Genomic DNA, 21,376 nt, shown 5'->3' with positions numbered 1-21,376 from the left:
TTACATGCATTTTCATCTCTGTTCACATGCATACTCAGTTACCTTGTGTACTCTCAGCTAAGCAAAGCTATGGCCAGTTCAACACACCCCTATCCTGCAGCTTTGCCTAGCTATGGGCAAACTGGTTTAGCAATGCTCCAATGTGCTTACAGCAATGGCGACACACCCCTCTCTTGATGTCATCTTTATCTCAAGGGCACACCTCAGTGTTATAACGCTACACTGTGAGGTGTATCCTTACACCAGTGGGGAATCTGTGATTCACTATTACTCCTCTCATTTGCATCCCGTTGCCTATTAATTCCTAGCTGCCATGCATAACACTGTCACAGCCCCTTAGCAACCCTTGCGCCATAGTATGGTGTAGCATGCCTGCCATTGACTATTATAGGGAAGTCATGATATGTGTTACATTGCAGTTTTATTCTATATTTTTATATTTTCTTTCCTTGCGATCCCCTTTGTGCGCCGCTGCCCTGCGCTTCCACGTCGTAATAGTGCAACTATATATATTAAATGTTAATTTTATATTTTGTACATTTTTTTATGCCAATGGCTATATATTTAGCCATTGGCATATATTAACAATATAATACATGTGTTTGGTCGGCTGTCATGGCTCTGATTTTATGTTTGCAAAAATGTAAACCATTTTCTAGGGTTTACATTTCTGCATGCTTACACTACACCTACACCACTTCCTGGATCACTACATACCTTCATTGGCATGCTACACTGCTGCACATGGGGTAATTAGCATGCAGGGCTCTGGAGTTGTGCGGGTGTAGCGTATGCAGGTAGTGCACGTGGGAATAGCTCGTACCTGGATCGCTTGGTGGCCATATTTGGTGTTAGAATGCTGATGCTACGCCTGCACCTGGTGCAAGTCTTATAAATCCTGGGAACTCAGTCTCCTGCCACTGGAATGTCTGTGTGAGATGTAGCCTTCAGTACTGATCTAATTGCTCCAGTGTCAACAAGAAAGGGGATTTCTCTTTGTTCTAAACTCAAGTTTATGTAAGCTCTTTTTTGATCCACTAGCACAAGGCTTTCGGATTCACTCTTGATTCACTGACAGGCCACCCTGAGTAAGGGGATTCATGATTCTGTCCAAATTAGATAGGAGGTGAGGGTAAAGGGAAATTGCTATAGTCAGGTTGCTGTGAATCCCAGGTGTCCTGATTCTGCTACTATTTGTAAGGATATTCTACTCTTCAACACCTTGTCCTACCACAATTAAAATAAAGTTCTCCTTAAAAAGATGGGGAGGGGCCAACAGGTTGAGCCTGCCACTGGCCAGCTGAATCTGGATTATTACATGCAGGAGATAAAAAAGAAGTTATGCACTCACCATAACGTTCCATCTGAGTAGGTACTTCATTTGTCTGCAACCTGTGGGTATCGGATCCGACTTCGGATCCGAGCCGGCAGCTTACTAAGCTCCAAGATCCGAGCTCCTAGCTCCTCCCCCTACCCATAATCCCCTGCTACCAACCACATTACCTCAGATAGTTTTTTTTTGCCTTACCAACCTGTAAACATGAACAATCAACTGCAAAGGTGATCAGAAAATCCCGAAATGTTTGGGGGATGGCAGGGGGGATCGGTTGCAGACAAATGAAGTACCTACTCAGATGGAACGTTATGGTGAGTACATAACTTCTTTATCTGAAGTAGATACTTCATTTGCTCTGCAACCTGTGGGACAGAGTCCCCAGCTACTTATAAGAACCTGGGTGGTCCTTACAGAAGGATATTCCGAAGCACCGCGGAGCCAAAAGAAGCCCTACTTCTCGAAATCACATCTAATTTATAATGAGAAATGAACGTATGAGAAGAGGACCAAGTAGCCGCTGAACATATGTCATCCACTGGAACCCTAGACCAGAAGGCTGTTGAAGTGGCTACAGATCTTGTAGAATGAGCACGGATATTAACTGGGGCTGGTTTGCCAGACGATATATACCCCTGAATAATACACTGATGAATCCAATTTGCCACAGTAACTTTGGAAATGGCTTTACCCATGGCTGATTTTGCATAGGAGACAAATAACTGGTCCGACTTGTGAAACTCTCTAGTCCTATGCAAGTAGAAACACAGCTGTCTGTGTACATCCAATTTGTGTAATGTGTATTCTCCCTTGTTCTGAAACGTGGGAAAAACACTGGTAAATTTATTGATTGATTTATATTTGCTTCTGAAGCAACCTTAGGCAAGAAAGACGGGTTAGTCCTGAGGGACACTCTATCTTTGTGAAAGATAAGGTAAGGAGGCTTCATACACAAGGCTTGTAATTCTGAAACCCTTTTGGCCGAAGTAATGGCCACTAAAAAGGTTGTTTTCCATGACAAGAACTTCAACGGAATTGAGGCCGCAGGTTTGAAAGGTGGACTTGTTAAGGCTTGCAAGATTAGAGTGAGATCCTATGGGGGAACCACAGACTTTATTGGTGGATTTAAGAGGAAGATGCCTCATAAGAAGGTTTTGCACAACTTTGTAGATGCTAAGGAACCTATGCCATCACCCACATGAAAATGGGAGATGGCCACCAATTGTACCTTAACTGTAGAAGCGCTTGCTCCCTGATGAAAGATTAATGAGAGGAAGTCTAGGATGGTCGGGATAGGGACAGTAAATGGGTCCAAGCCCTTATCTTCTGCCCAAATGGAAAAATGTTTCCACTTACTGTTGTAAAGTTTTCTGGTAGATGGCTTATGAGCCGCAACCAGAGTGGCCTTAATGGGAGATGAGATACCGGGAGTGCTAGCCATTAATGGAACTGGATCAGCCAAGCCGCAAGCTTGAGGCTGACCAGGTTGGGTGCTGGGCAATCTGCGGGATGAGAAATCAGTTCTGGACTGGGATCCAGAATCCACGGAGGAGCCACACTGTGAGACCGCAGAAAGGGGAACCAGATCTGCCAAGGCCAGAATGGGGCTATGAGGATAACTCTGCTCCCTAACCGACAGGCTTTCTGGATGAACTTCATCATGAGAGGAAGGGGAGAATAAGCATAAAGGAGCCCAGGATGCCAAGCATGGACCAGAGCATCTCTGGGGGTTTCCCCTCTGGGGGGAATTATTGCGAAGTACTCGCTGCATTTTGTGTTTAAAGGAGAAGCAAAAAGATCACAGCAAGGCTGACCCCATTTGTGGAAGATCTGTTTTGCAACAGATGGATTCAGAGAACACTCGTATGGAGTGAGGAGCACCCGACTTAGCTTGTCTGCTAATATGTTGGATCGTCCCGGGATGCGCGTTGCTACCAGAAAGCGGTTGGTGGAGATCGCCCATTCCCAAACTCTCATGGCCTCTCAACACAGGGGGTAAGATCTGGTTCCTCCCTGTTTGTTTATGTACCAGACTACAGACATGTTGTCTGTCTGGATCACAATAGTCCCTAGGGGAAGAAGGTCGTGGAGGGCTTGCAACGCCAAAAGCCCCGCCGTCATCTCCAGGACATTGATATGCAATGCAGTCTCTAGGGGAGTCCATGTGCCTTGAACGGATCAGCCTGAACAATGCCCCCCCCCCACCCGAGGTGAGAAGCGTCGATGGTCAATGTGGCTTCGACCGGGGGGATCACAAAGGGCCTCCCTTCTCTGAGTTCCCATGCATGCAACCACCAAAGAAGGGAGTCCCTGCAAACTCTGCTCAGGGGTATGGGTGTGTTCAACGGGTGGAGCAAGAGGGACCATTGGACTTGAAGGGTCCATTGCAATATCCGCATTCACAAGTGGGCATGGAGGGAAAGACCGATAGTGGCTGCCATAGACCCTAGTGCCCTCAGGACTAACTCCGCCGGAGGAGAAGCATTCCGTAGAAGGGCTAACACCTGATAAGACAAGCTGTTCAGTCTGATTGATGTTAGGGTAGCTCGAGAGATTTGGGTATCCAACCTGGCCCCTATGAATTCCAGGGCTTGAGTGGGGCACAGGCAGGACTTCTGCAGGTTTACTGAAATGCCTAGGTTGTGGGCTAGAGTCAGTGCGTAATCTCTCGCTACTGAGAGCTGATGCCTGTTGGTCGCGGTAAGGAGCCAGTCATCTATGTACGGGAAGACCTGAATGCCCTGAAGTCTCAGGTGGGCAGCAACCACCGCCATGACTTTGGTGAACACTCTGGGGGCTGAAGTGAGGCCGAATGGAAGAACCCTGAATTGATAATGACTGGCTCCGAGCCGGAAGCGGAGAAACCTCCTGGATCGTCTGTCCATTAAAATGTGGTAGTACGCATCCTTGAGGTCTGTGGAGCACATCCAGTCATTCTCCCACAAAAGGGGGAGGATAGATTGAAGAGTGACCATCTGGAACTTTTCCTTGGGTATAAACAGGTTCAGAGCGGAAAGGTCTAAGATGGGTCTGAGGTCCCCCGTTTTCTTTGGCACCAAAAAGAACCTTGAGTAATAACCCAATCCGGACTGATCTGGGGGGACGGGCTGGATGGCTCTTTTTCTTAGCAGCTTTAAAATTTCTAAAGCCGCCTCCTCCCTCTGATCAGGTGGTACATCGGGGAGGTGTCTGGTTTTGGGGGGAAGATTTAGGAAAGGAATGAAGTAACCTCTGGAAATGATACGGAGCACCCATTGATCCGTTGTAAGGGACTCCCAATTTGACAGGTACTCCGTCAACCACCCCCCAACTGCCTCCAGAGAGGGACAATCGGGCAAGCCCTCAGGGCTGTTGCTCGGGTCTGTCCGAGAAAGGTTCTCTAGACCCAGAATTACGTGGCCCCCCTCTGCCTCTGGGCCGACTTCCACCTTGTCCTCCTCTGCCTCTAGAGGACGAGTGATCCGCAGCTGGACGGGATTGCTGAGACTTGTGGAACCACAGCTTCTTTTGTCCCCTCTGATTCCTGGAGAAGGATCTTTGGGGACTAGAGAAGCGGACTCCAATGGCAGACAGCATCTTCCCGTCCTTTTCGCTTTGGACCAGCGTATCGCAAACGGTCTTGCCGAAAAGAGCAGAACCGTCAAAGGGGTTGTTCGCAAAGGACGCCTTGAAGGGATCCGTGAAGTCGCAAAGACGGAGCCAGGCGTGACGTCGTAAGACAACCCTTGCTCCGCTGGCTCTAGCGGCTCCCTCCGAAGCATGAGAGATGAGCCGCATAGACGTATTGGAGATGGATTTCAGAGTGGCTATTCGTGTCGTAAACACATTCCTGTCTCCGACCGACATGGACTCTGGGGGGGCTGCAGCTCATTCCTTGATCAAGTCTCGCTGTAGCCTGATGGTATGTGCCATATAGTTCAGCGCCCTTATAGAAAAGGTCGCTTAAGCAAACATCCGCTTCCCAATCCGGTCCAACGCTCGAGATGCTTTATCTGGCAGGTGGACCAGAGAACTCTCCTGAGCGAGTTCTTTCTTGGTGGCCGCCGCCACCAACATGGCATCAACGGGGGATCGTTTGGCCCACGATTGCCTATCTGTGGGGGGCTCAGTATTTTGTCGGGACGTCTTAGGTATTGGCTCCACGGTGTCGGGCTCCCTTCCACGCCCTGGTGGTAATTAAGTCCACCAGGGGGTCGGCCGGAGGGGACACCTAAGAAGTAGATGGGCCTGCCTCAAACGCCTCCAGGAACACGGATTCATCAAGGGAAGGTTTTTGGGCAGACCACCCCCCTCTAATACGCAACATTTCCATGATGTCTCTAAAGGAGACATCTTCAGGGGGTGACCTTGGGGACCCTTCCTATCATCTAAGTCTGTGTCAGTGGTAACGGACTCGGGGGGGTCCAGGTGCCTCCTTTTACACCAACGTTTCCGAGGAACCTCCTTGGTGGGGCTATCCGAAGAGTGCTCGTCCACGGGTTGTTGTTCCTCAACAGGAACTAGCTGGAGGGCTTGGGCAGGCTGTCCCGATGGTCGGATGATGGAAGACAGACCCTCATACAGTGGGGGTACGGGTGGATCCACAGCCTGAATGGGGATCTGGAGGATCTCGACAGTACCCTCTCCACTACCTCAAAAGCTGAAGGAGATTCACCCTCTCCAGCCTCTGAGAGCAATCTCCTCGGCTCCGAGAAAGGGATCAGGGTCGGAGCCGAAGCAGACGGCGCCGAGAGAGAGGTGCGCTCCGAACCCAACAGCTCCGAAGATGCAACAACTCCCTCGGATCCGATGCTCAGCCCTCGGCCCCGAGAGCTCGGATCTGACAAGCTCGAGGGCATAATTGGCATCGAAGAGACCAGCGCTATCGGCACCGACAATTCCCTGGGTCCGAATGGGCACGGATCCGATGACTCCGAGATCCAAAAACGAGTCGGAGAAGGAGTGATCGGGGCAAACATAGGGGCCGTGCTCCCCCCCAGAGGGGGGGCAGGCAAGAGCACCCCCATCTGCATTTGGGTCTGTAAGAACCGACGCATCATCCGATCCATATCCGCTTCGGAGATGCTTTTTGTTGACTTGGAAGAGGTAGTCGAGGCGGGCCAGGAGAGCCGCTTCGACGACCTCGAGGGAGACCGATCTTCCTCCTCTGGCTCCAGCGAGAAGCTAGGCAAACGGAGCTGAGAGGAGAAGGATCCGGAGACCCCCGAAGGAGACTTAGTTGTTTTAGCTGGCGGAGCCGAGGGGTGAGACTCGGCCCGCCTTTTATGGGATCTATGTCCCTCCTTATCCTTGTGCCTCTTCTCCTTTGTTGAGGAGGCACTAGTTTCCCCAGAGCTCAAACCTGAAGTGGGAGGTTGAGTACCGGGTAGAGCTGAGGGAACAGAGGGCACCGAGGCCGCTGATGCAGCCGGAGCCCAAACAGGAGAGGAAGAAGAAGCTGACTCCTGGGGGAGCTTTCCCGCCAGGATCAGCTTGTTCTTCCTATCCCGAAGTGCCCGGGGGTTAAAGGCCGCACATATCTGGCAGGCCTCTAAGAGATGGGCTGCCGCCAGGCACAAAACGCACTGAGTGTGGCCATCAGTTGGGGAAAGCTTGTGGCCACACTCAGTACATTTGGAAAAAATGGCCTTAGGCCCTTCCGCCATACTGAAGCACTCACACACACACCCAAATGCTAAGGAGGGAGGGGGAGTGACAAGAAACTAACTACTGTACCAGTAAAATTTTAGAAAACTAACATAAACAAGGGGGTAAAAGGTTTTACTACCACACACACTCTATTTCGAAGTTTTTTGTTGAAAAAAGATTGAAAACGATCTCACCCAGCCAGGAGCTCTTCAAAAGTAAAGCTTCTTCAGCCGCGGCAAAAAACGATCTGAGGTAATGTGGTTGGTAGCAGGGGATTATGGGTAGGGGGAGGAGCTAGGAGCGTGGATCTTGGAGCTTGGTAAGCTGCCGGCTCGGATCTGAAGTCGAATCCGATACCCACAGGTTGCAGAGCAAATTAAGTAACTACTTCAGATGCAGTTATTTCCATTCCTCTTCCAGCACCTCTCCCCATATCTCAGTCTCACTTACTTCCTCAGCCCACTTCTTCTTGTTTCAAGATTGTTAACTGGTGCAGTCCCAACCCAAGTGGATAATAGGGGACACAAGGTAAAGAAAGTGCATCCAAGCAGCTATTGGTCAACTGGTGGGCATGTAAATGGGAAAATAATATTTTTAATTGGCAATTCCATTAACTTTGCCTTTCTTTTTTCTCTTCTTCCTGATACTCGGCTAAATAGTTAGCAAATTCAAGCAATTCATTCACATCTTTTGACTGGTAACCTAAGCACACCTGCTTTAATTGTGTCTGAACTATATGAATACTGTTTTCAAAAATAAAAATATAAGAAGATCTTCTGAGTACTCCTTTAAACTTGATTTGGCACTGTCATTTCTCTCTGGCATACATCTAGCTCCCAAGCAATTACAAACTCAGTCAAAACTTTCCCCACAAAATAATTCTAGATTAATTTCCCTGCATATCTGTGTACTCTCATTTCTTTTATTTCAGGAATCAGAGATAAAGCTAAAAGTAATCAGTGACAAAGGCCATATATTAGGGTCACTATTCATTCAGAATAATGACAAAATAACAGGGTACAGGGAAATGTTTACACAAGAAGACATTAGATTACCTCCTTAAGAACTACCTAATACTCAACATGGCTTTCGCCCCAAACATAGTACTAATACAGCTCTTATAAGTTTTACAAATACTGTAAATCACCTCAAAAAAACAAAAAACAACTTGTTTCTGCCACCTTCCTTGATATGTCAAAAGCCTTTGACACTGTATCTCATCAAATTCATCTCAATAAACTTGCGTCTTTCAATTTCAGCACTAAAACCTTATGCTGGTTCCATAGCTATCTCTCTAACCATAAACAAGCCACCTTATGGGACAATAAACTCTCTCCCCTACTACCCATTACTGTAGGTGTCCCACAATGTTCTATTCTTGACCCACTACTTTTCATTATATTTACTAATGATCTTTGATCCGCAGCCAAACCTGCCTCAGTATGTTGATGATGCTTCCCTTATCTGCTCTGCCCCCACCTTGATTGAACTCCAAGACAAAACTCAGATTGCCCTTCATAGCATTGAAAAATATTTATCAGGCCCCCAACTCATTTTAAATCCTAACAAAACCAAGCTTATGGTCTTTACCAATTCCACCATAAAAAATAAACAAGCACCTCTCTCAGTCTTCTCCTCCAATGGCACAATAATTGAACCCATAGAACAAACAAAACGTCTCAGTGTTACTCTAGACAATGGCCTGAAGTTTGATAGAAACATAGCATTACATAGATACTCTGCAACTCTAACTATCTGTCCGGAAGCCACCATTTTAAGCTTAAAATAATACCACTGAACTCTAGTGGATTTTTCCCTGCGGTTTTCTCCTAGCCACAGTACAGGCAGCACAGGTTTGAGGACCTTAACAGATACCCTGCAACTCTAACTATCTGTCCGGAAGCCACCATTTTAAGCTTAAAATAATACCACTGAACTCTAGTGGATTTTTCCCTGTGGTTTTCTCCTGGCCATAGTACAGGCATCACAGGTTTGAGGACCTTAACAGATACCATGAAGAAGCCACCATTTTAAGCTTAAAATAATACCAGGCAGTCCTACTTTGGACAATTGTGCCCTGTTGGGGAAAAACATAAAAATAAATGTCATATTTTAAGACATAAAATATTTTCTAAGTCTCCACTAATACTTGTATAACTTTTATGAGGAATGGAACTAAAATGCAAGTCAAAATCAGAAGCATTGTCCCAAAAAATAAGGGCTAGTTGAGAAGCGCAAATAACATATTATGTTGAGGATTTTATGATTAAATACCATCTTGTGTACAAAACATCATACCATTGCAGAATTTTACACAATATAATAAAGTACTGTAAAATATGTAGACCCAAAATAAAAAAAAGTACCAACTATATGTTCTTTTCTTCTCCCCTAATGTTTTATTTACCCACCAGACTTCATTTTGTTTGAATATTCATATATGTCCCTCTTTCTCTCTGGACCAGATTCACACTTGGTGTGCAGTTGAGTAAAGTTGGTAGGCAGAGTACCCATAGCTCTCAACCTTCCAGTCTGCAGGATGTAGAACTCTTCTCATGTGGAACAGATGTAAAGAACGTGGAGCACTTAAGTTAGGAAGTGCACAGGATGGAAAATGTGTTAGTTTATACTTATTAATTCACCAAAATAACTTTTTGTATATGATTCTGTAGCTATTTACCACGGATATTAGTTAAAACATTCCTAGCAAAGAATGTGTGACAGACCGTTTCAATGTGAACATTTAGGAGATGGAAGTTTGAAAAGTTATGGACCTTAACAACATTTAAACAAAATGAGTTGGAACATGCTCTTCCAGAATATCGCATCTCTCTAGTGGGCAAAACCATACTGGATCAGTTGATTATACTTTCCCTGAAAAGGGCTGCTACCTTTTCAAAATCCGAAAGTGGGACGTTTTGTATAGAAACATGAGGTTTTGCAGGACGAACATACCCATTGCAAAGAACTTTGTCACTTTTTCCGTAAGTTCACTCTTGTAGAATTTTAGTTGCTGCTGTTGTTTTATAAAATAATGTGTTTCAGATACAAAGAACAACACAACCATTAGATGAAACTTCTGAAATATATTTCTGCCCTTAAATCTCAGGGAAACTTGCCATATATGTTTTTGAAGGACGCAACTGCCCAAATGGGGACTGTCCCACTTAAAGAGGGACAAGTAGTAACCTTACGGGTGCAGAGCAGTTTCACTTTCTAAACATTTTGCGTTTAAGAGAAGTCTCCACCGGTAATGGGACGTAATTCAGAAGCAACGTATTAGATTTCGAAATATTTAATGCCCACGGCTGTTGTAACTTGTGACGTGCCAGCTGAGCTTGCAAGGTTAACTGCAGGTTAGCACTGACAGTGTAGCAATAACAGCTACTGGGAAACATTACAGAGAAAGAAAGTGCAACTAAAACAGAGACAGACAACGAAGGCGACATCTTGTATCTCGTTTAAATCTTAAAACCGTAAGCCATTTCAGGTGTTGAACAGATCAGTGCTCTGAAATAAGTTTCACGTGGTGAGAAATCAAAGCAATGACAATAGCTGAATGACATCGTTAACTCTGATTCAGCTTTTTAATGTCGTTAAACTACTTACAAGTTGTTACATATGCCGGCCTTAATAGTTGATTACTTTAGGTGGTGCAATTAACTACATTCAGACTACCTTCAGCTTAATTAAAATGTAGCATATTTCCCCATCTTTGTGATGCTTTATGTATTACAGTATCTGAACAGGCCAGCTGTGATTGATGATTTGTTAAACCAGCAAAAGTTTTATTCCAAGATTTTTCTGTTACTCATTTCAAAGGAATGTGCAGCAGATGGCGTTCCCCAATTTGTTCATTTACCCTGAGAAGACTGGAAGAGGGGAATGAGTATCAGTTTCTAATCGGTGCTTTCTCTGTGAAAACTTTCCCGTACTCCTTATAAGGCATTGACCGCCGGCTTAAGTAATGTTACTAGGAAGCACCATAGTAACAGTCTGAGTGGTAATCTTCAACTTGCCAGACTACATCCCCACCTCTGTCTAGTTCTGTGGAGTTGGAGAGAGTACAACTAATACAACAGCAGCATCGAATGCATAACGGCCCACGGGATTTCTGGTAGCGAGGTCGTATAACGGAAAAGGAGCGAACAATTCAAATGGGGAAATCAGGTGTGTATATATACATGTTTACTACCATTTTCTTTCTTTTTTTTGGGGGGGGGGGGGGGGTACTGCTCTTTTTTAATTTAAATTTGTCACTGTGTTTATTGTTTGCAGTTTGGCAGCTATTCATAATGTTTGTGTTTCTTGTTATTTTTATTCTTAGTTAAGTATTGTATTACAACATTGGGTAGAAAATGAATATTTTTGGGGGGATTGTTTTGTCTGTGCCTCTCAAGCGTCCGCAGTGGGGCTGTTTTACAGCGCTAACTCTGCTTATAAGTAGGGTTATCACCTGTCCCACTTTGCGAGTGACAGTCCCTCTTTGGGCAGTTGTGTCCTGACAAAAAATGTTAAAAATGGCAAATGTCCTGAGATTTTTAGGACAAAGTCATTTCCTATATTTTATGTAATAGTTGCATAAAACAGTTATTCTGTATCCAAAATACCTAAATGTTATAAGAAACAGAATAACCAACTAAAATGCTACAATAATGAGCTTTTATTTAGGCAAGCAATTTTGTTATAAGAAACAGAATAACCAACTAAAATGCTACAATAATGAGCTTTTATTTAGGCAAGCAATTTTGTTATAAGAAACAGAATAACCAACTAAAATGCTACAATAATGAGATTTTATTTAGGCAAGCAATTTAAGTTCTAATTTTTGTACTAACCGTGGGTATGTGTCGGCCTGTGAAATCTGATGTTTGTACCAACAATGTCCCACTTTGCCCATTTGAAAAGGTGGCAACCCTACTTATAAGTAGTGCGAGGGACTGGACTTATTTTGTTCTACTTCAGTGTTATGAAGGCAATAAGTATTTTATGTAGTGACTGTAGCACTTTTTCGTCCTAAAATTTCTGGACTTTTGCCACTTTTTACGTTTTCCCCAAGGGCGCAACGAATCAAATAGGGCTTCCCACGTGAAGAGCGTCAGGTGGTAAATCCTTGGTACTTTTGCTTCAGTTGTACCTGTTGCATTGCAAATTGTTACATACTTGTAATTTGGTAGACGGTAAAAAACCTTGTCTCATTAGTACTGCGTGCACGTACACTTTTCCTAACGTATACGTTTCTAAATGTAGCAGAGTGATATTAAACGTAACTAATCTGAATGCTTATTGGCGAACATTTGAGGTGTAAATATGAACAAGTCCTAGTTGCTTCTGTATATAGTACACACTGAATATATACTTTTAAGAACAATTGTAAATTGTTTCCCAGTTTGGCAGCTTTTGAGTGCGAGGGTTACTGCCAGTGTACTCGGGAATGCACGACTTTTCACAGTAGTATTAATGCTCAATTGAAATACAAACCTTGTTTTTGCTATCATAGGAATTCCAATCCCGAGACTCTTTGCCTTGCCCAGTGCCTGCTCTCAGACTGCCCACGGTCAAGAAGGGCAAAGCATGTTTTGCTTGGGAATGGACCGGTGGTCTTGTGGAGTTGCAAGACGTCAAGGAGAATTGGGACCCTAATATCATGGAAAGCCAAGCCTAGATTTCCATGTGTGTGAGAGAGAGGGCTTCATGTCTTTCCTGGTAGGCCAGTAACAAGCTCTTGGACCTGTTAAGTTGCCTAATGTGTCTGGAATGAAACGTGCCAAAGGGAGCATTGCAACCAACAATTGGCCTAATCAGAGCTGTGTACAGTAAGAGAATGTTTTTTGATATCTGGATGACATGTCCTTAGATATTTCTTATACTAAGTTGGATTTTTCTGACTATATGATTCCTGGTGGCTGAAGGCGAGGGAATTATTGACCCTGATATCACTACCTTGTCAGTTTGGATTGGAGTAGTGGCTATACCATTGACTGAGGGAGAATTTGTTTTCAAATGTGACAAAAGTGTTTTGCATTAATTTTAAACCATTGTTTGTGCACTAATGTTTTAGTGTGGGTCACCACTTGCTGTAATGAACTGGTTTGTTGGCAACACCCAGCATATAGTCATTGGTTAGTTATGGATTTCTGGTTTTAAGGTCAGAGAAGTAGATGTCAACCTGGGATCTCAGCACTGAGCCATGTGGTACACCACTAGTTACCCTCTTATTGTCTAAGAGGGGTACTGGCCATCTTAACAATTTGGGTTCTGTCTTTCAGCCAGTTTACTGTCTGTCTCACACATTCAAAAGAGACGAAGCGGTGCATGGGTTCCAAAATATTTGTTTCCTTCTGATTAAGATCTCAGTTCATAAATTTTTTTGATGATCCCCACTTGGTCATATCTTTTAGATATTTTTGCATCCTTTATGCTGTCCCTGTCTTAATGGTCTTTAAGAGGTTTGCTAGATTAGTAGTGACTCTTCTTTACATTTGTAATCTGTAGTAGTTTACTGATTTGGCAAGGTTGTTCTCATCTGTTTAATTTATCTTGAGGAATGTTTCTGCGATTTGAGTAAAGAAAAACATCAGTACAGTCTCTCTTGGATTTCTTTAACAAACATTTTGCATAAACTGCACACACAGCTAATCCATTGGATTGTGGATAATCAGGAATAATAACACAAGTCCCAAGACTCGGCAAATTTCTTTAACTGCTTGTAACATTGTCAGATATGACTTTGTGCAGGCTACCATGGACATAAAAATGTCCATTTCAATTTTGTAATGACAGTGCTGGAAGTTAGATTAGGAAGAAAGTCAATTTGAGTCTAACACTAAGTAAATGCTGACTATTCATTCGAAAATATTAGTAGCAACTGGCCATGGTAATTCAGGAATCTGGTTTAGTTGAAGTGGTTCTTTTTGTTGGTGTGATTTCATGCTGTTGCAAATCGAACATGCTAGAGTTTCCTTCTCTATATATTTTGACATAGAAGGCCAGGATGCTATTGCCTCTGAGCTTCTTTTGGTAGAATCAGTACCTCTGACTACGATGCAAAATTTGGATATATTCCTGTTGTAATGCTGAAGGAAGTGCTTTAAGTCTCTTGGATCAATGCATATTTGAATATCCTCCTGAGCTTTTCTTATAAGCTATGACTGTGGAGGATATTCAGTCAGTTCTTTTACTGGAGAAAGGAGACTTGGTCACCATTTTGTCAAGTTCAGCTTTTACTTTGCTCTGCATTGCTACCAGAATCTTCCTTGCTGAGCTTACTTCATAATTAACTTCATGGAATATGTGACTGGAAGTTTGCCAAGCTCTTCTTTGAAAATATCAACATATTCACAAAAAATATTGTGTAAAAGTTTGTGACTGGAAGTTTGCCAAGCTCTTCTTTGAAAATATCAACATATTCACAAAAAATATTGTGTAAAAGTTTCAGACTTGTATGGTGGACTGTCTTATTAAATGAAATTGGTCCCATTCTCAAACTGTCTTGAGGCCTAACAGTGACTGCGCGTGTCTTGGACTATGTAAAACTGCTAGTCATAGCTGTTCCTAGTAGAATGGCATGTGAGAACTTACTGAGCCATCTGTTGAATCTCTTCACCACCATAAGCAACAAGCTTCACACACTTTCTCCACTCTACAAGTTTTCCATTAATTCGAACATTACAAAATATTTCATCCTTTGCTGACAACTGATAATCTATCGTGAATTGGTCACAAGAGACATCTTCAGCATAGAAAGTTTGCTCATGGCTTTCAGTCTGATCTACTTGCTTCTTTGGCTGCTCTTTGTGCCACTTTAGACACCACACTCTACATTTGTGACACTGCTGAACAAAAGCTAAACACGTTTCTCGTTTAGGTTCATGCTTGTCTCCACAATTACAGTAACAATAAGATTGCTTGTATTGGCCTCATTCAGTTTATAGTTGGGGTTAGTGTTGCCACACCCTTCAGTTTATATCTCTTTTTGCCCCCACAATTACATTGCACACTTTGCATTGGTAGTTACTGTATGCATGCTTTTCTCATAACTATCTTGAAGCAAAATCTTTTTCACTGCATCATTAACACCACACACATCTGTCCTTTTATTAGTTCAGCTCGCAAATCACCAAATCTGCACGTTTTAGCTTTATTTTTCAAGTCAGTACTATATGTTGCTATAGTTCCACCAGGCTTTTGATTTCTTAAAATATGTGCTTTCCATTGTAATCTTTTGAGGGTTACACATCTTTAAATTTATGTTAAAGCACTCTGGGTCTTCTCACATTTTAGCCTGTATCCCAATGTGGCAGTTCTCCCCTTTCCCTGCATACATGGCAGGTGCATACACACCTGATTTGTTCCCTCTCAATGGCTTCCAAGCCTGCTAAATTAAGAAGTATGTATGCCTTTGTGCGTGAATCTTTATTAGCAAAAGTTGCCTGTATGAAAATATCATGTCTGATGTTGTAAATCTTTGTCTATTCATTACCATTAGGACATTGATTCTGTCTTTAGAACTGATATGGCAGTTTCCAAGCTTGCACCAGCTAAAAACTGTCAGCTAAGACCTACCCATAATGCCCCTGTCCTAGATCTCATTTGTCATGTTCCTAGTCAGATGTGCTAGCTGTCTCTTTCTTTCAAAAGTTAAGTAGAAAATTGTTAGACAGTTTCTCTTCAAAATTATTTAATTTTTAGTCAAGTTAACCTTTTTATCACTGTCTTCTGCCTATTTCCTACCCTTTTCCTTTGGTAATTTAACTTTTTACCTTTTATTGGTACTGTCCCTCTCTCCTGTCTGACAGGCCTTTCCTTTTTACTAGTGGTATTTTTTTAAATAACATCATTTGTATTTTCTCCCTTAATTTTTCTATAGGATAGCCTTGTTGCCTTATGTCAGACAGCTTTAAGTTGGGATTTAAACATTGTGACAAGTGTGGACGTAAGATGCCTAACTCCGATACACATGTTCGTTGTGTCTACTGTTTGGGAGTGGATCATATTAAAGCTGACTGACATTTGTGCTAGTTTTAGTAAGTTTATTTTTACATTTTGATAGTGTAGAATTATCTTGGAGCTGGGTCGGAGGTCTCACCCCCTCCAAAAACCAAAAAAAGAGAGTCATATTCCTGCATTTCCATCAGTTACGCAACTGAGTCGGCTCCGTACTTTGTCAGCACAGACCTCTTCGGCACCAGGCTGTGTGTCTTCTCCCTCGGTGCTGTCCATGATATTCACCCCCATTTCAGTTCTGACCTCGGCATCACTGACTTCGGTGCCGTCCTTGGATCCGACATCAGGTCCGATTGTACCTGCTTTGGCACCATTCCCAACTTTGGTGCTAACAGTTTCTTCAGCTCCAAAACACTTAATACCTGACAAAGACAAGATATTCGCACTCTGGCGCATACTGTCTTGGTTCCGGCAGTAGTGTTTTTTTCCTGTAGGCACTATCCAGCCTTGCTGCATTGGCATCCAGTAGAACTGATGCTCTCCCAAAACAGTACTTGGACAATCTGTACCTTGGCACCTAGCCTGGTGCCTATTTTCTCACTGGCACCATCTATGTCCATGGCTCTGGCTTCCAGTTCTCTGAGCTCCTCACCTGTAGGTGGGCTCCTCATGGCAAGGTATGACCCTGGTTCTGACTTTGTCCCTCCCGGTTCTGGACTCCCATCCCTCCTCAGGTGGGCCTGCTGTACAGGTAGTGGACTTGCAGTCAGCACCAATGACATCAGTATCAGAACCCTCCCCTAGCATGCACCTCTCCCAACCCTCTATTTTGGGACCCTGGGCAAGAGAGTCACAAGTTCCTCTTTGAAGGGAACCCCTTTTCCAGAGTCCTCCTCAGAAGGTCCCACTGGGGAACCACCCCATAAGAAATGGTGCAAGAGGAAACACCTTGAATATATCACCAAAGACACTGATTGTGATGAGGGGGGAAGGGACCCCACCGTCTTCCCCAAATGACATCTCATTCGGAGACCTTCTCTTAATCCTCAAACTGTGGGGAGACTTAAGTCCTATAACCCTTCTGAGGAATTGATGTTCCTGCAGGCCTTCTGTGCCCAGCCATCTACTTCCTGGATGACTCCAGCAAATGACCTTGTTAAAATCATTGTGCAGAGTGCCTGGAAGGCCCTGGACAACATAGAACCTGTCCCTCAAAGGCCAGACAAAAAATTTTATCAACACCTGAAGACCAGCCCCACTGGTCCTAGCAGTTTACAGTTTATTCTATGGTCATGGCGGTGGCCACCAAGAGGGAACTGTCAGAAGATAGTTCAACATCCATCCTCCAAACAGAGTCCTGGACCATGGACAGAGTAGGGGAAATGGACCTATGCTTCAGTGACATTTGCCATTCGGTTGCTGTTCTGTCACACTTTACTCACCTCCAAAGAGGCCTCATTTCTGAAATGTCTCCCTCTTTGGGGTACTGCCTGATGAGGTGTGTAATACTGTTGCCTCATAGCTAGCTACCCTTGAAATCCTCTCAAACTCCTCGATGTGTTTGATATCTCACTCCACTGAGGGGGCAGCTTGAGCTGCCACATCAGGCATTGTCATGAGATGTACTGCTTGGATGCGGTTGTGTGACTTCGCAGATCCCTTTAAATCTTTCTTCATCAATGCACCTGTTGATGAATCTGCACTTTTTGGACCCAAAGTACGAGAGACACTTTCATGTAGTGAGAACTATGGAAAAACCTGGTCTGCTGTGGGCATACGTGTTTCCACCCCCAGAGGCCCTTCTCTAGGAACCGGAAGGGAGGAAAAATGTGGTTCAGGATAAGGACCTTTTTGTGACACTCGTGGTGAACAATTCCCTTGGGGCAGAGGGGGCAACTGCATATGGAAGATGTCCCTTTCAGGGTAGAAGGGGTCTGCATAACCAGGACACTAGTGCTTCTTCTCCAGCAGACCCTACCAGTGCTCCTGAGCAGTGGCCCAATTGCTTTCCTCTGGAAGCAGTTGGGGGTAATTTTTTCTCTGCATCTACCAGCCTGGCACCTTATTACTACCGATGTTTGGGTGCAGAGAATAATATCCAGAGGCTACTAAATGCCATTAGATTTAACTCTTATCCCTGATGTACCACCCAGTCAGAGGGAATTAGCAGCCTTAGAAATAGAAAAGCTGCTAAGGAAGTCATCCAACCAGTACCACCAGGCGAGACAGGATCCAGGTTTTACTCTATGTTCTTTTTAGTGCCAAAAAAAAAGGGGACTGGAGACCAATCCTGGATCTTGGCCTATTGAACAAATTTATCAAACTTCAACATTTCCAGATGGTTATGATAACAGTCCATTCTTCCCTTCCTAGGGAGGGATAACTGGATGTACTCTATAGACCTTCCAGGATGCATACTACCACATAAAGATGGATCACTACTCCCGGAGGTTTCTCCGCTCCTGGCTGGGAGCCAATCGCTACCAGTTCAGGGCACTGCCATTCAGTCTCTCAACAGCCCCTTGAGTGTTCAAATGTATGGCAGTTGTGGTAGCTCCTCTTCAACTACAAGGATTTCTGGTGTTTTCCTATCTAGACAATTGGCTCCTTACCACTCCGACTAGAAATATTCTTCTTAAATTCAAGGTCTTGCTCTCCACTTGGGGATTACAATCAACAAGGACAAATCTCAATGTCTCCAGTGAAGACGCTGGAATTCATTGGAATGGTCTTCGACACAACATCCTGTCAAGCTTCTCTTGCCCCTCACAGGTTTTCGAACATAACACACCAAATCCAAGACCAACTTCTTAGACCTATGTACTAGCATGTCTTGTACTGCAACTCTTAGGCTCCATGGCAGCTGCCATTACATTGGTACCACTGGTGAGACTGCACATGAGAATCCTACAGTGGCTCTGAGACTGCATATGAGAATCCTACAGTGGCTCCTTTCCACACAGTGGTCATTGCTACTTTACCCACTTGACCACATGTTACGTCTTTCAAACCATTGCAAGGAAGAAATGTTATGATGGATGAACCCACAAATGAATCTTTGGTGTCGACCATGGCCACAGTGACCACAGATGATTCTCTGTTGGGGTGGGGGCGGGGGGGGCATTTCCAGGAAAAGGCTGTTCAATGCAACTGGTCCCCCATGGATTTGCACATATGTCCTGGAACTGAGGGCAGTTCTCCTAGCATTGCAGGTGTTCCATGAGCCCCTACCCTCTGGGACCATTGCAACTCAGTCAAATGACATATTGTCTGGTATATAAACAAGCAAGATGGAACCAGGAAGTCATGAGAATTTGGCATTGGGCGATAGCTTCCAACTGCTTCTTATAGCAACACACATTCCTGGGAGTTCCAACCTTATTGCGGACAATCTGAGCAGGACCATCTGATGCCTTACGAGTGGTCCCTCAACCCTGTAACAGCAGATCAGATCTTCAATGCTGCAGTAAGCCTTGCTGTGACTGGTTTACTTCTCCCCCCAAACTACTAATTCAGAAGCTACTTAGCCCTGATTTCCTCCCTCGGAGGGAACCACTGAGGGACGCTGTAATGCACGATAGGCCACCGGGTCCTTCCCTATGGCCTCCTCTGATTCACAGTCAGTGGATCCTGGATCATTCCTGAGACCTGTTATCTCATCCTCAGGGACTGATTCATCCCAACCTGCATAGTCTCAAGCTCACAGTTTGGTTCCTTCACTTCCAGTGATTGCCAGGCTGCCTGACATCCCATCTCCTGTTCGTGAAATTCTTTTGGCTTCACACAAACCTTCCACTAGTTTATTCTAGTAAATGGACTAGGTTCTCTATTTGGGCCAAAGATCAGAACTTTTCTCTATGCCTATTCAAAAGATCCTACAATACCTGACTATATTGTTTTGCATGCAGGAGCCTCCACTTCAGTCACTGTACATTTAGCAGCTATTGCCAATTTTCATAATTATCTTGATAATACTTCAGTTGTCACACCACCTATGCAAGACCTTTTTGAAAGGAGTATTACATATCAAGCCTCCCTTAGAACCTTGGGACTTGACTTTGGTATTTCAGTCTCTCTCCGGTTCTCCTTTCAAGCCTTTTTATTCATGTGATTTGCAGTCTTTGTCATGGAAAACCTTACTCTTCCTGCTGAGGTAAGTGCTACTAGCAGTATCTGAGCTGCAGGCCTTGAGTGTCAAGAGTCCTTAACTTGATCTTCCACATGGATTGGGTGTACCTTTTGTACTGACTCTTCTTTCTTGCCCAAGGTCATTTCTGGCTTTTCTATTAACCAATCTATTGACCTGCCTGTTTTCTTCCCTCCCTCAGCATTCTAACAGAGGGGAGTACCTTTTGCACACCCTTGATGTGCATCGGCAGCCTCGTTATTTGGACAGGACTAAAATCTTTCAGGAAACGGATAAATTGTTTGTGGCCTTTGCAGGACCCAGATTGGGTAAACCTGTTTCCAAAGTGACTTTATCCTCCTGGCTTAGAAACATCATTGCCTTTATCTACCAACAAAATAAGCTATCCTTGCCTTCAGAATAAAGACTCATTCTACAAGATCTATGGCTACTTCTACAGCATTTAATTCCAGAGCCCCTCTGGATGATATCTGCACAGCAGCCACTTGGGCAAGACCTCATACCTTTTATATCTCATTACAAATTGGATTTGTCCTCTAGAGAACAAGCATCTTTTGGTTCTATGGTACTCAGAATTAGGGCCACCCAGGACTCAAGTAGCTGGGGACTCTGTCCTAATGGTAGCTGGGGACTCTGTCCTAATGGTAATGAATAAACAAAGATTTACATAATCTGATAAAGTTATGTCCTGCCATAACGTTCCATCTGTGTTGTAGATCTTTGTTCATTCTTTCTTCCCGCCCTCCTTCCCCCTGCCTGGATTCCTGGTGGACTTTAGGAACTCCTGGTTAGGGTATTTGCTCAGACAGAGCCTCTTCCTATTGAAGTAACAAGGAGTGGGGTGTTATGGGTAGGTCTTAGCTGAGAGTTTTTGGCTGGCATGAGCTTGGAAATGGCCGTATCTGTTCCGAGGACTGAACCGAGGTCCTAATGGTAATGAATGAATGAACAAAGATCTACAACACAGGTGGAACATTATTGTAAGACACCACCTCTTTTATTCTCTTTCAAACACACTCCATTTCTCAGCAATATTGTCAGACAGCAGAGGTTCCTCTGCCATAACAAAATGCATTTAAACATAAGCATACCAGGTACTTTATGTTTGAATCACTTTGAATTGTGAAGAAATGCAGTCATTCTGGCCTTTTTGTACATTTTAGCATTGCAGAAATTGTTTCGAAACACTCCTACTTTTACTCGTATTATATTTTTATCAATATGTAGCAATTTCGGTCATTTAGTTTATGTAATTATTTCAGAAAATGCTTCACATACTTAAATTTTGTTTAAATGATTTTTCAGTCACTAAGTACCTTTTG

The 21,376-nt window shown here is 44.0% G+C and overlaps 1 protein-coding gene across 1 annotated transcript in view; it reads left to right on the top strand.

The window, feature by feature from the left end:
* Positions 1-10,250: 10,250 nt before the first annotated feature.
* Positions 10,251-21,376, top strand: part of GLIPR2 (GLI pathogenesis related 2) — a 1,300,660-nt gene continuing 1,289,534 nt past the window's right edge. Inside the window, exon 1 of the mRNA XM_044065100.1 lies at positions 10,251-11,131. Coding sequence (XP_043921035.1) covers positions 11,119-11,131 — 13 coding nt within the window. The 5' untranslated portion in view covers positions 10,251-11,118. The remainder of the gene's footprint in view (positions 11,132-21,376) is intronic.

The sequence above is a fragment of the Protopterus annectens genome, chromosome 3.part0 (assembly GCF_019279795.1).
Source record: "Protopterus annectens isolate FY-2018-M chromosome 3.part0, PAN1.0, whole genome shotgun sequence".
NCBI lineage: Eukaryota > Metazoa > Chordata > Ceratodontiformes > Protopteridae > Protopterus > Protopterus annectens.
Note: the sequence above shows the minus strand (reverse complement) of the source record. Positions and strands in the feature narration are given on the sequence as shown.